The sequence below is a fragment of the Ptychodera flava genome, chromosome 1, assembly GCF_041260155.1.
Source record: "Ptychodera flava strain L36383 chromosome 1, AS_Pfla_20210202, whole genome shotgun sequence".
NCBI classification, from domain to species: Eukaryota; Metazoa; Hemichordata; class Enteropneusta; family Ptychoderidae; genus Ptychodera; species Ptychodera flava.
Window position 1 is genome coordinate 48,395,414 of NC_091928.1, and position 15,350 is coordinate 48,410,763.

Below are 15,350 nucleotides of genomic sequence, written 5' to 3' on the forward strand. Positions count from 1 at the left end.
AATTTGCTAACTTTAATGATTTTCAGTAAGATGGTTTGAGGCACACATTTGTACTTTGCTGCACTAAAATATTTATCTTTCGTTGAGGGCGCACTGTAACCACTCCCAGTGTTCTCGTTTTTACGTTCATCTTTTGTCGTCTCTTTTCCGGGTTCTTGCATGTCTGTAGATGACGGTGCAGGCGCTTGATTATCTAAAAAGACCCATATTTGTAAAGAACACGTGTTTTATTAAAGTACTCGCACAACCTGTTGAAAATATTATTACGTTCAGCAGGGACCGGGTCGTACCGTGCATTCAGCGTCATCACCCTGTGACCTCGAAATCTGTCCCGACCTCAGGTCATGGTAAACTGCTGACATGACAAGAGAAGAACGACGAAAGACATGGTTGACATAAGGTCGCCATACAGAGTTTTTAATACCCCATTGTACATATATGCGATCTTGTGGGATACATTGACCTGATTTCGTTCTTGGGCAGCTGAATGCGAGATTTGAGCTGAAATGGCTTGTCTGAAGTACTTGGCTTTTTGTGGAGTCATTTTCTACTCGTGTGAAACAGTCTTTTCCCAATTCAATCGCGTCCACATGAGACTTGGCGGCAACTTAGCGATCCCGGGCGAGTTACACTCGAAACAGGTGATCGGTTTGCGAGACAGAGAAAATTTGCCGCGGCCTGTGCTCGGCACGGACATCAGAATTCCGGAAGGTGTCAACAACAAACTGAGCGACATGTTAGCTGTGGTGAACGTCGGCCAGCAATGCACCAACGACACCCGGAAATACGTAAGTGACGTAGCAGCCGGTGAAAAGTACGCCATCAGAAGTAAGTTCAAGCTTTCTCTAAACTGACACACTTTTATTGCACTCTCTCTCAAGGTGCCGTCAACGAAGCTGTTTGTGCAAAGAAGTGTCCGTACGCTGTTTTTCAGCGGACGGGCAAATTTTAAAAATAGTCAGCGGGCGGGGAGAAAAAGTCGATATTTTATACCGTTGGCCGGGAAGAAATTTCAATTTTTACAGTTGACGGCCCAGAAATTTCTGTCAGCGGGTACCATAAAATAGGTAGAGGGAGGGGAATGCCGTGGTTAATAGAACTTTAGTGAAGATTTAGCGCCTAACTTAGAGAAGAGCAATGTCCAGAGGTTAAAATTTTACGATTTTTGCTCGCGCAGTTTTGCGTGATCTTGGTATGTATAAGCTAGGGTTGTCGTAGCGTCACGTGATTCATATCGTATTGTCATGTGATCAATTTTGGTTCAGCAAATATAATTTACAGTTAGGCCTGTATAATATATGACGTCGTTTATTTAACTTGAAATACAACCGGTATAACATATATTGCATCCCAAAGATGTGAAACTAAGAAGTGACGCCACATAATATCGTCGGTGCAGTACAAGTTGATTGTCCCCATGTGCAAAAAGGCCAACTCTACCACTTCACTGTGTATGTCAACTTCTCAATGCGGGGCTGGCTGTATTCTCTTTATCGAAGAAACTGATTACAGCATAGATACACACAGACCTGGAATAGATACACTGAAAAGGACACATACGGACAGACAATAGTCTGCTACAAAAACTACTGCCATTAAATTTTTTGTTTGTTTTTCTGAGAAAATACGGCCTATACCAATTAAGAAATATTTGTTTCCCTAGGAACAAGCCTCCGGACATAGAAGAAATACATTATGGGTCAACTCGAGAGGGAATTTTCTGGGACTTTTTACTTCTTAAATTTAGCTAAGTAACCAAGACAAAGTTTTAAACAGAAACGATTAGAGTCGGCGCGTGTATCTGACTCGGTAATTCGTGTTTTGCAGCTCCATACACTTTGCCTTTGTGTATCTATAGTAAGCTTAAGGTGGTTCGGTAAAACAATGTGATGAAAAATTCTATAATATCCAGGATTTTGACTGCTACATAAAACACACAAATATTTAGAACTTACATTGCCCATGCTAACTGCGTGTTCTCCCGTCTTCACCGCCAGTGTTTGACGCTGTTGCGAAACCCCCGTCAGGCATCATGGACGGAACGTTCCAATGGGTCGGATCATCGGAGGAGTGCCGAAGTGTCAAAGGTCACGAATATGACAGCAAACCAGGGTTCAATGGGAAGTACTGCCAAGCGATAATCGAGATCGACGGCACGGTATGTATTTGTATTTGTATTTTTATGATTTGGGCAACTGTAATTATGAAGGGGCCATCTAACGTACACAAACCCTTTATACAAATTAGCATTTGCTTTATAAAGGTATAATGCCTCACGCAAGTGAAAGGCAAACTTTTGTCAAACTTTCCTCGATGAAACTTTCAACCATTTCCTTATCAAAATCAAGGATAACCAGATATGAACTGAATATGCTCACGTGTTTTACAACAGGTTCATTAATAGTAGTACGCTTCACAGAACAATAAGATATATGTTATCACTAAATGAAGCAGGTTTTTTTCAACATCGCACAGTACTCTCAGATTTTAATCACTAATTACAAAACTTTATTTAATATGCAAATGAGCTGTTAATTAACTTGACACTGCTCAATGCTTCATGGGACAATTAGATATCCATCAGATCAACATCTGTAGCAAGTTTCATCAAATTTAACGCTGTAATTTTGGAGTAATATCACTAATTACAAAGTTCATTAAATATGCAAATAAACCCTTAATTAACTTCACACAAGTAAATGCTCTACACCACAATTAGATATCTGTCGGATCAGTATCTGCAAGACATTTCATCACATTTGGTACAGTTATTTTGGAGTTATGTCACTAATTACAAAACTCGGTAAAATATGCAAATGACCTATTTGTTAACTTGACACTGCCAAATGCTTCTCAGTGCAATTAGATATTTATCAAAACAGTATCTGTACCAAATTTCAAAGACTTGGGTGCCGTAATTTCAGAATTATATATCTAATTACAAAATTCATTAAATATGCAAATGAACCCTTAATTAATTTTACACTACTTAATGCTTTACACTACAGTTAGATATCAGTCGGATCAGTATCTGCAGCAGATTTCATCACATTTGGTGAAGTTATATCGGAGTAATATGACTAATTACAAAACTTCATAAAATATGCAAATGACCTATTTATTAACTTGACACTGCCCAATGCTTCTAAGTATAATTAGATGTATATCAGATCAATATTTGTTGCAAGTATCATCAAGTTTGGTGCAGTAATTTCGGAGTTATCTCACTAATAACAAAAGTTCATTAAATATGCAAATGAGAAGGTAATTGACATGACACTCACAGCATCATCATAATGTTCTGAGATTGTCATCTGTGAAAAGTTTCATGAAATTTTGTGCAGTATTTCTTGATACATGTCCACACTGTCATTACCGTCTCCATAGGGAAACCATTGTACGGAAAAAAACGATATTGCATAACTTCATTAATATGCAAGCCACACTAACCAAAATCTAATCAGTTCTTGCAAGTAGCATATGGTACCTGTGTACCAAATCTGACTTGAATCCGTTCAGGCGTTTTTGAGTTATCGTGTAAACAGACAGACAGACAGACAGACACACACACCACACTAACACACACACACACACACACACACACACGGACAGACAGACAGACATCGCTATGACAATAGCCCACGTGTTTACACACGTGAGCTAAAAATCAGGTATAGGCATGCAAGTCCGGTACCAGAGAAAGAAAAACATTTACCGATATTTAAAATTCGAAATGGCCGCCATACCTGTGTTAACTCTCTTGGGTAAAACACAATTTTGCTTGTCAAAAGAGTAAGTCAAAACTGTTCTACTCAGACAGCTTTTTAATGAGCCCCCGCAAAGGTGAACCTACAGAGTATTGAAAAAACTTGATCGTTCGAATATCTGTCCCCGAGGTGCATTTACCCCTAAGCCAATCTCACAATGCCATCACTGGTCAATCGTTTTTTCTAGACAGACAGCCATAAAGTAATGGCACAAAGCTCTGCCTCATCCAAGAAATCGCAATTGTAGTTCTGTGACAAAATACGTTCGATAGCAACCAAAATTCGCTTACGAGATAAGAATGTGAGACCGGTGACCAGTTCGTTGAATAGTCCATTAAGGCCAGTGCAGAAAGAATAATTCTATTGATCCTCGCCGCTTCTCTGTAGCCAATTGGATTTTTTCTGCCAATATTTTAGGGCAGTTTTGTTGTGCGTATTTTTACTGTTTTTTTCTTCCGCGAGCAAGTAGAAGTGCTCAGCATTTCAAGCTGTTTTGTCACTGTATATGTATGTAATGCCTCTTGTGTTGTGGACAATTTGTAAAATGTAGAATCAAAATCATCAGTAGGAAATTTTGCTGATTCTTAAAAAAAATAAAAAAAATCGCACGCCGCCTTTGTAGTTTCGCTCAAAAAATAAGAGGAACAATAATTGTATTTCCCCTGTCCAATGTATTATTCTAGAAAACAACCAACGTTCTTTAAATGATTAATGCTAGTGCGAAACCGTCGCCATGGCAAACACGTGACATTGCAAAAGGTAGTGATGAAGCAATATATAGTTATTCAACAATGAAGTTTTGATGCTGGCTTATGCTGCAATGATAAATGTAAATCATATTTTCCCACGATCACAGGGAACGTATATTAACCAGATGTATTACGGTGTATGTGTGCCGGATACATGCAAGGACGCCGAAGTCTTGGAACTCATCAACAAAGGTGCGTTACTGTATAGGTAGTGTCCGCCTTAGACGTCACGTGACGCTCTTGCGAGAGAAGCGCTGGCTGCTCCTACCGATCACTAAAGGTATACAGTCGCCTGTAATCTAAATATGCCCATATATGGTCAAAGGGGCGTTCCTTGGTATTCAAAATACCCATGTGAGGGCGCTATTTAAAAAAAAGCGGCCACCCGCCTAAAATCTGTGATTGGTTAGATTTTCTCTTTCCATGGTAACTGTAACAGATGACAGTTTACCTTTCACCCCTTCCGTTAAATTGATTAGAAATTTCAGCACACCAATGATATCGATGTCAGCTCCATCTTGCAAATGAACTCGGGGCTCATACTTGCATAGAGGTATGTTACAATTCGACGGCAGAAGAGAGGATATACGACTCTTACAAATGATGTAAACTTTGTCATGGAAAGCAAAACGCTTTCAAGCGTTGCATACAATATATTTTCATCATTAAATTCAAATTGAATGAGAGTCTTTAATAAATCAACAAAATGTTATCTAGGAATTCTTTATATTCCAACGGGATATTCATTCACTCATATCATTTAGTGACGTATTTTCAGGCATGGAAATGTTACCTGTTAAGGGTCTGAACGCGTCTGCAGTACTCTGCACAGAAAACCAAACCGACCTAACCACGGGAGCCATCGTTATGCTGTGAGTGTCCATTTCAATGATGATTGTTGATCACATCTGTACATAAATTTACCAAGCCTACATATTTCATAATCAGACGAAACATTGTCACTTAGAAATCTCATTTATGCCATTCAGTACCTATATTGCATCTTTGTTTAGTAGTTCCTTTGCCATGAATTCTTGCGTTCTCAGTGCTCTTCGATACATAAATATTAAATATAATGTTTCTTATTTCGGACCCCTTGACTTCCTCAAACGCCGAAAATATCCGGTGCCATGATGAGTTACTATACATCTTGAGCGCCGGAAAATTCCGGCGAGACCCTACATGTGGCCATAGTATGTTTGGTACATCACTTTCACCACATGGTGGTTAGTCAAGGGGTCCTCTAGATAAATGAAATTTATATGATAGTGGGAACTATTTATTTTTACCATTAAAAATTATTACAACAGTTCTTTCAAGGCTGACGAAATGTATGCGACTATCACTCTAAATCCTCACATGTGCTTTCTTGGGACTAAATTAATTATATTAATAAATCATATTAATCAATTATATTAATTAATTATATTAATTAATGACATTGCAACATATGACCTGAACTGAAAGCTTTAGATCCGTCGTTCGAGGGCGCTCTTCCTCGAACGACGGATGTTTGAGTCTGCTTATGGCCCTGTAATTACAGAATGACCCAAAAGTTCCAAAGTGCATTCCTGGCATTATTGTTAGTGTCTCAAGAAGACAAAATCGAAGACAGTGTTGATATTATAGTGTGTCGAATTAAGCCTTTAAAAATCTTGACCAATTTCAGCTCGATTAGTGGCGTATTGGTGTTTTTCATGACCGTCGGCACTGTGTTCCAACTATTCGTACGTTTGAAAAACCACGAGAGAGATAAGGACGCCCTCCCGGTGACGTTGCAGGATGATGACATCACTAGTACTGACGAACATGAAGTACTGACGTTGAAATGGGCAGATCGGAAACGCTGCCTGTACCAGCCAGGTAAGATCATGCATATTCACTGCTCAGAAAGTCCAGAGCTCACCGGTTTATTTTATACTCCTGCATTTTAGTGGAAAAGAAACCTAAGCCGAAAGGATATGACAATGATTCGGTATTAATCCGCTGAAATTTGTCATAAAACAATGTGAGTTGCGTGAGAACCGAGGAGATACATATTTCCACACATTACAATGTATCTCAAAAAGTAAGATGGAAAAAACAGTCTATGTTCTCGCCTACTTCTGCTGACAATATATGCAATCACGAATAAGATAATTTATGATGGTAAATGGTGAACCCGGTCTTCAACCGTCAAACAATTTCGATACTGCAAGTTGAATTCACACAGGATGTTTCATAAGATGTAAATTTCACCGATAAAAGTAGGTCAGTTTCACAGGATGAAAATCTATAAAGGAAATCTCATTGCCGTTATTACTGTTACTTTATAGTCTAAGCCATGTATGTACACTTGGGATCTTCCGAAATCTTTCGGTGCTCCGATTAAACTTATGATCTTGTTCATTGATTTTTACTCAGGCATCTTTGGTCAGTGTGTTCTGGCGTTTTCTGTCCTGGAGAATGGTCGTAAGATACTGGACACAAGACACACTGCGGGCACGCTGGCTGCTATACACGGTATACGAGTACTCAGTATGTGGTGGGTTATACTGGGACACAGCTATACCTTAATGGTATTCACCGGTCAGTATTAATCTGAAATTATATAGTCAAAATCCTGATGCGAGTTGTATTTTACTGTCAAAAAAGATACAATTTTATTTTGGTTGATATGGAATTAATAAAGCACTGGTGCTAGATGCAAGTAGATATTCGGACTGTATGTATGCACTTTTTCCATCGCCAATCAACAAAAACTTATGAGGTATAATGCACTTCAGGGAGAGATACTCGGACTCTCAAATTGTCCTCGAACTTTGAAAGGCGACCCCTGATTTTATTCATGATTTATTCTTAGAGGGTTGGAAGTTTCATTACGGAAAGTTGAGCATATGTTTAAGTCCTTTACCTTTGGGGCGCACACTACCTCACATTTTTTACTATTCGGGGCAGAGTTTGATGTATCCTATTCCTGGCAATATTCCACAGTTCATGACGTATGAAAATGTGACAGTCACTGTAATAAACTTTATATAGTGAACACCAAAATTTGGCGGTGACAGTCTTTTGACACAGAGACGGGTGCTTTGTTAACACTCACCATGGTGCTGTTGTTAAATTCAATTTTACATTATAAGAATCAGTATATACGACTTTGATCTACGGATCTTACAGATAGATAGGTTTCATTTTGGGTAAGCTGCAAGTCTCCATCAATGTAATGACAACCAAAGGAAGGCGTACTCTCCTGAATATATTACTTTCAACACGATTGGAACTAATTTGGGATAACTGGATTGTGAAATGATGTCAGTTTAATCTGCAAATACGAACTCATCTGCTTTTCTTCTGCAGTTAAACACTTTTTTATGAGTCAATTGTAATATTGCAACATTCAGCTATAGAGCACCTAATGTTTTTGAGAAATTTGAAGAATCTGAAGATCCAATCATCCCAAATTAGTTCCAATCGTGTTTTTCATAAAATGGCGATCAACGTCTCAGATACACGTAAAATATATCGACGAAGCTACAAGTCAAATAATAGCAGAAGTGAAGCTCTCCCTTTTAGTGTCTGTGGGCAAACATATTTAATGTCACGTTATTTAAACGCCTCTTCGTTCCCTAACTTCCTCTATTTAAACCAAATTAAATCCCTTTGTTTCAGACAATGTACTTGTTATGCAAGACGTTATGAAAAGATTTACGTTCCAGGCGATCGAAAACGCTACGTTTTCTGTTGACACTTTCTTCTTCCTGAGGTAATGTGATATCGTTACATCCATTAATAGCCATCAGAAAATAGATACCCCTCCCAAGGTTGTCCTATATGGTCAGCATAACAATTCACGGGCCGGCACACTGTAGGTTTCTAGATAGCTAATATTTGCAATCCTGAGAAAAATTAGAATGTTAAAGAAGATCCTGTTTCGCCGCTTTACAATACGTTCACACCATAGTGTTAATACTATATCTGAGTCAACTTTGGCACTGGATTTAAAAACTTTTAGTTCATGTGGGGTCGGACGTTTGGGTTCAGAGTGTCTGTGTGAGTGCGAACGGTTTATGACAGCCCTAGGCCCAGTTGACACCCTGACCTTTTCCTCGTGAGCGAGGTCGATAAGTGACCTGGAGGCGGGAGATTCAAATACTTTGTAAACGGGCACCAAAGTTTTCTTATCTCATCACAGTCTTCGGCCAGATCCAGAGGCTGCCCTACGCCTGAGTTTGAACCATGCACGAATCAAAATTTTTTATATTAATTTCGGATGTTGTGTTTTCTGCCTCTTCCACATTCGTACTAAATTTAGTTCTTTGCTTGTTTATCTCTAAAGTGGTTTGTTGGTGACGTATCTGACTCTGCAACAATTGAGAGAAGACAGAAAGGTGAACTGGGTGATGTTTTATCTTCATAGGTTTTGGAGGTGAGTTGTTTTAAGGTACACTGGCGTCAATCACGGTGATCTTGCTATGCGCAAATTTAAAGTTGTTTTATCCAGTCTGACTCATGATATAATGATGATGAGGAGAAGATAGTGATGATGATGATGATGATGATGATGATGATGATGGGGGGGGGGCGAGGAGGACAGGGAGGAGGAGGAGGAGGCTCGAGGAGAGACAGAAAACGACAGAGAAAAACTCGGACAGGGAAAAGGACTTATAGAATCGTACACGCTAATGGGCTGAGATTGAATGTCTGTCACCGATTGGGGAATTTCTGTCTCAGATAAACCGGAGAGGCAGAAATTCCCAAACGAGTGTGAGACATTCAATATCAGCCCATTGCGATGTGGGATTAGTGTTTTCACGGCTCGTCACTACACCGTTGTTATACTTTCTTGTAGAAAACACTTGTGACGATAACAATGTTAGACTTAGATCATTCTAATAAAAATATTGTCAACATTCATTCGCATCAAATACTCTCACAAACATGTCTACACTGATGTTTTCTTCATTCGTCGAATAGTTAGCAGGTATTTGGTGGGAGACACCGAACAATCAATAAGCATTCGTCAAACGAAAACAAATTTCAGTCACGCTATGATAAGGAGTGTAAGAACAAATCACCCACACACTTCGAGCGTGCCAACGTCGAGAGACAGGGAGAGACAGGGGCACGAACATGTGAAATGTGTTGACATATTGAAAATAACACAACTGAAGTCGTTTAAAAGTAATACATGTAAATCATCTAACATGCTTTATTTCTCACTAGATTAACACCGATGTACATGTTCGCCATTTTCTTTTGGGCCTATCTGATGCCATATTTGGGCAATGGTCCATACAAGGCAGAGGCCAATGGAATTCAGGAACCCTGTTATCAGTACTGGTGGACGAATCTTTTGTATATAAATAATCTCGTGCCTTGGCCGGCTGAAATACAGGTAGAGTACTTTTATGTGATTGACCTCTTGCTCTGTTTAATTCAATCGCAGTAAAATTGCAGTAGTTACAATGTGTGACCTTCAGAAATATCGGCACTTACACCACATCTGCAAACATAAAAGTGCTAATCCTGGGCGAGCAATAATGTGTAGTGTTCTTGATATTTGGTAATGTTTCGCGGAAGGCGTGGTGTGGAATTAGACTGACTGCTGGAAACGAGTATTTTCACCAATTATTCCATGATCCAAATAGCGCGTGATCAGCGATGAGAACAGTTTCCCGTACTTTATCTTGAAGTTCACAGTGATGAAAGAAGACATACATTTGACCGACAGACAGGTGTGCTCGGTATCATGAACAAGAATGAAAAATTATCAAAATTTGTAATCTTTGCGGTTGAATATGTCATAGACTTTGGATAACGATTGCAGCTTAAAGCCTTTTTCAGTGAATGTTACTTGGGAATGAAAACAACTTGTCTCTTTACAACATAAAGTTAAACGACACATGCTTATTTAATCATGGTATATATGTTTTATTAGTCCCCACGGACACCGTCTGGGGGGACTTATAGGTTTGGTCGTGTCCGTGCGTGTGTGCGTCCGTGCGTGCGTGCGTGCGTGTGTGCGTCCGTGCGTGCGTCCGTCCGTTCACGCAGATATCTCAGAGATGCAAGGAGCGATTTCATTCAAACTTGGTACAATAATTACTTCATATGTCATACAGATGCACGTCGATTTGTTTTGTGATACGATCCAATATGGCCGCCAGGCGGCCATTTTCTAACGATTTTTTCATGTACAGAGCCATAACACAGACATGTTTCAACCGATTTTATTCAAAGTTGGTACAAGGACATTGACCAATGTCATAGATATGCACGTCAATTTGTTTTGTGATACGATCCAATATGGCCGCCAGGCGGCCATTTTCTAACGATTTTTTCATGTTCGAGCCATAACTCAGACATGTTTCAACAGATTTTATTCAAAGTTGGTACAAGGACATTGACCAATGTCATAGATATGCACGTCAATTTGTTTTGTGATACAATCCAATATGGCCGCCAGGCGGCCATTTTCTAACGATTTTTTCATGTACAGAGCCATAACTCACACATGTTTCAACCGATTTTATTCAAAGTTGGTACAAGGACATTGACCTATTTCATACATATGCTCGTCAATTTGTTTCACGTCATGTAGCAGTAACATATCAATTATTGAAGTTTCGTAAATAGGCTGATATGTCAAGAAATACTGCATCAAATTCATGAAACTTTGTACAGACGTTAAGCTCACATTGCTTTAACATTGGAAAAGACATTTATCAGTGTCATTTTAATTAATTTGTAATTGCATAAGTAATGAACTTTCCTAATTAGGGTGATATAGCCACAAATTAATACAACGTCAAATGTGATGAAACTTGATACAGATGTTGATCTCATTGTGTTGTAAATACTGCATCAAACTTTATGAAATATGGTACAAGTGATAATCTGTTAAGTGTTAGGATTGTATGCAAAAATGTTTTGCAACATCCTGTTGATTAATTCCTAGTTGACTCATTTTATGAACTTTAGGATGATGGCCTTCTTTGGTTTTATGTTTTCATCACCATGGAACTCATTCTTGGCCATTGAGCGCCATCTGTATCAAAGTATTTTTATCACAGACCTAATTAATGAAGAGGACTCTATCCTCTCTGAGGACATGTAATCAAAGTACCCATTAACAAGTGGGGACTGTGTCATCAACGATGACTTGTTTTCAGTGTTATGGACCAGCTTGGTATCTTGCCAATGACATGCAATTCCATGTAATCAGCCCGTTGTTGATTTTGCTTCTCTACAAGTAAGTATCACCCACGTTGCACGTACATGTACATGTCTGTACATGTCATTGCAATTTTATACTTTCATTTTCACTGCTAAAAGTCTGTATGTTTGGTTACTATTCGCAAATGACATGTAATGCTGGTTGCTGATTTTTCCATTTCACTGTATAATTTATGTGCATCTCATTACAATAACCTTATTTGTTCTATAGTTAGGAAGGATTTCAACGGTTATCTGCACAACTAGTCGCTAGTGCCTCTGTAAAATAAAGGGTTCTTTAGTATTGTGGGCAAATATGTCAGGTCAGTTATCACGAGCAAATGATACAGCATGCGCTTCACACAGGTAAAGAGAACATCTACTAATTGATGTAGCATATGGAGATGATATTTCCAGGTACTGTCAGTAATGTCACCAAAGAATCATTATATTACTGTCACGTGATAGTCACAATTAACATACATTTCATTTCCCCAGTTAGCAGAGGGCAAATATATTAATGAAGGCTATTTAGAGTTGCGTCCAGGGTATTAAGTAGAAAATGTTGGTGTCTTGACAAAAAATGCAATAGACTAATTTTTGACGTACGTGAATCTTGCAGGCGGCCAAGAATCGGATGTGCTGCTCTATTTATTCTTATATCTTGTTGCCTAGCGACGAGAGCTGTATTGGGCGTTCATTATGATCTAACTTCAGACATGGATGTAATGTAAGTAGACAACTGATTCAACGCTAAAAAGTGGTAGTATTCTATTCTTTCTCTCACTCTCTCTCTCCCTCACCCCGGAACAGATTGGAAGCGGATCGGGCAATTAAGACATGTGCGCCTTTAAATGGAAAGACAAATTTTTACTTTAACTTTCCGCAAAACTCTTTAAACCATTCACTGCCCAGAATAAAATCACTGGTCACTGTACAAAATGTGGCGCCAGGGGAGCAAATTACTTGATATTTACCGATATTTTACATTCAAAATGGCCGCCATTCCTGCGTTAATTCTACGGGAAAAATAACATTTTCCATTTTCTCAAAAATTAGCGGGTGGAAACTCTAAATGCTCCTTTAGGTACCAAATGAGCCCCTTAAGTTGTAGACCAAAAAGTATTGTAAGTTTGAGGGTCCCAATATCTGTCCCCAAAGCGCATTCTATATCTTAACCACGCAAAATACTGCCATATTGTTTCAGATGGAGCACTGCTAATGACTCATTGACATACTATGTGTCTTCGTTTTACTACTACCCCAAGCCATGGACTCGAATCTCCACCTATTTAATCGGAATGTTTGTCGGATACCGCTTGGTGATGACGTCATGCCACTACAAGATAAATAGAGTAAGACATGCACGGGGTCACCTGCAAATATTGGCTAAAGTATCCTAAATGTTTTGAAGGGGACTAGCTTGTGGGATAGCTACATGTACGTCCGAACTCTTCGAATGGTCTGAACTGTTAAAATCCAGTTGATACCGCTCACGAATATTGACTTCGTTTCCCGCGCAATTTACAGTATGTTAGCTTTTTGGAGCTTTTATTATTCATTACTGTAAAAAAAATGTTTTTTTTCTGTTTTGCTTGTGGCTGATACTTCTTGATGAGAAAATGTATTTAAAATTGACGTTCAAAAGTAATCAAAATTGCCAAGATTGCAAGATCCAAAGGGAAATATTTGTCTCAACTAAGTCCATGAAAGTATACAACTATAGTGGTAACATTGGTCCAATAATTGACCTGCCAGTATAGCAGACCATACCTACGAACAGGTCCAATATATGTGTTGAGCTGATACTAGTAAAAGAAAGCCATATAAGTTGCTGCGTTTCTCACATTTGGTTTTAAAAAAATGAAATTGAGTCATATTTACTTACTACTTTGTACAATAAGTTTTGTCTTTATTTCTTGACAGATCTTAAATATCGTCTGCTGGATAACTGCCTGGGCAATCGGTCTTGCAGTACTGTACGGGGTCTACGGAATTGAACACGCTTCATCATTATCACGTTGGGTCGATATCCTTTACATGACCGTGGGTCGAACGGCATGGGGCGTCGCCATTGGCTGGCTCACGTTTGCCTGTCTGACAGGAAATGGCGGTAAAGAGTTTTTGTCAACTTTCTGTGAAGGCTGCATGTACATAGCACACACCAGAGTTGTTAACTGCCCAGGCTTCACCAGGTGTTAATCCTGACCCTCGCTTTCCATACATCTTGAGTCCGCCCTCTCGAAAAGGACAATTCGAGCATTATTGCCCTGCAGAAATACTACAGATTGCACGGCCAATATAATCTACAGTGTGACAAATATTTCCATTTACAGGACCTATCAACTCGATACTTGCATGGAAAGCCTGGATACCTCTCAGTCGAATGACGTATGCCGCATACTTGTTTCATCCAATGGTCATTACAGTTTACTTGATCAACCGAGACAGACTTATCCATGCTTCTGATGTTGAGATGGTAAGCTATAAACAAACAAACGTTTCAAAAATATCGTGACAGCTATATTTTCAAAATGATTCAAAAGTTTTATTGAGGTTGAATGAATTGTGTAGTGGTGAAATTTTAAGCCCCAAAAGAGATATTGTGTTCAGATCAGTGTGTTAACACAAATCCGACTGCCTTTCACCCATGTGAGTCTGCATCTTTGTTACCAAGACAACATTATAAATCTACCACCTTTCATTGGGTATAAAGCGCCCCGACTGAAAATGTGCAGTAAAAATCAGAGATTACCGTTCTCAATTTGGTACTAGAGATACAAACTGCCTAAATCAAGAGAAATTTGAAATTCCAAAATTCGAGTGTGCAAATGTTTGTTCCCGAGATGCATTCCACCTGAACACGCATACTGATCACAGAGTGGAAGAAATTGTCATGAGAGCAAGACCCAAAATATGTTACTGTCGACATAAATAGTTAACTGCCAATTAATTTCTGGACTTCCTAACACTTCTGCTCGCATTCAACAGATTCATCTCTACGTTTCCTGGTCAGTATTGTCCTACTGCATAGCCTTCGTGGTCTCCTTGATGACTGAAGCCCCTATGATCAAGTTGGAGAGGGTGTTACTGCGCAAGGATGCATGATTGGGCCTACGATAGAGGGCGCTATTTCCAGTAGGACTTGGCCTGCGTCATTTGGAGTTGCACTTTCAGCATTGATTGTACAATCACATACACAAGCAGATGCATTTATCAAGAGGTCTTTGATGACTTGTATATGTTTTGTGCTTTAAAATTTAAACCTGATCTTTTATATGTGCCAAAGTGTGTGTTTGTTTTGTTATTGCATCAGAATTATCGATTACCGAACAGCCATGTCAAACAGTTTTCAAGATTTAATACATTTTACAAAGAGAATGTCTAGTCGTTTGTAGTTACCACGGTTTTGCATATTGCAATATTTGTGGGGCTTTACAGCTTACTGTGCCTGAACTCGTACGATGAGTAACTCAGACCGAATCAGTGAGATTATGCTTCCTCGAACATTTTACAGTATTTCAATGAATGAATCATGGGCCATGCGACTGAAAAGTACTTTCAAATTGTTGAATGTGTAGTGTTTGATAAAATAAAAAATAAAGCAATCCATTAATAAAACGGTTTGTACGTCTCA

The 15,350-nt window shown here is 39.0% G+C and overlaps 1 protein-coding gene across 1 annotated transcript; it reads left to right on the top strand.

Moving 5' to 3' along the window:
• Positions 1-92: 92 nt before the first annotated feature.
• On the top strand, positions 93-15,350 carry LOC139139982 (nose resistant to fluoxetine protein 6-like). Its single transcript, XM_070708967.1, has 15 exons — positions 93-828; positions 1,998-2,158; positions 4,624-4,708; positions 5,295-5,388; positions 6,186-6,379; positions 6,920-7,084; positions 8,168-8,261; positions 8,835-8,924; positions 9,722-9,893; positions 11,671-11,750; positions 12,336-12,443; positions 12,921-13,068; positions 13,640-13,826; positions 14,050-14,192; positions 14,705-15,350. Exons 1-15 carry the CDS (start codon positions 507-509, stop codon positions 14,819-14,821), a joined length of 2,160 nt encoding a protein of 719 aa, XP_070565068.1. The 5' UTR covers positions 93-506; the 3' UTR covers positions 14,822-15,350.

What these genes read in the sequence shown, in the direction of transcription:
- LOC139139982 (XM_070708967.1), top strand. Translation starts at nt 507, where the DNA reads ATGGCTTGTCTGAAGTACTTGGCTTTTTGTGGAGTCATTTTCTACTCG. An exon ending in ACTTCAGACATGGATGTAAT is followed by an intron (nt 12,444 to 12,920) that starts GTAAGTAGACAA and finishes ATATTGTTTCAG; the next exon opens with ATGGAGCACTGCTAATGACT. An exon ending in ATGCTTCTGATGTTGAGATG is followed by an intron (nt 14,193 to 14,704) that starts GTAAGCTATAAA and finishes CGCATTCAACAG; the next exon opens with ATTCATCTCTACGTTTCCTG.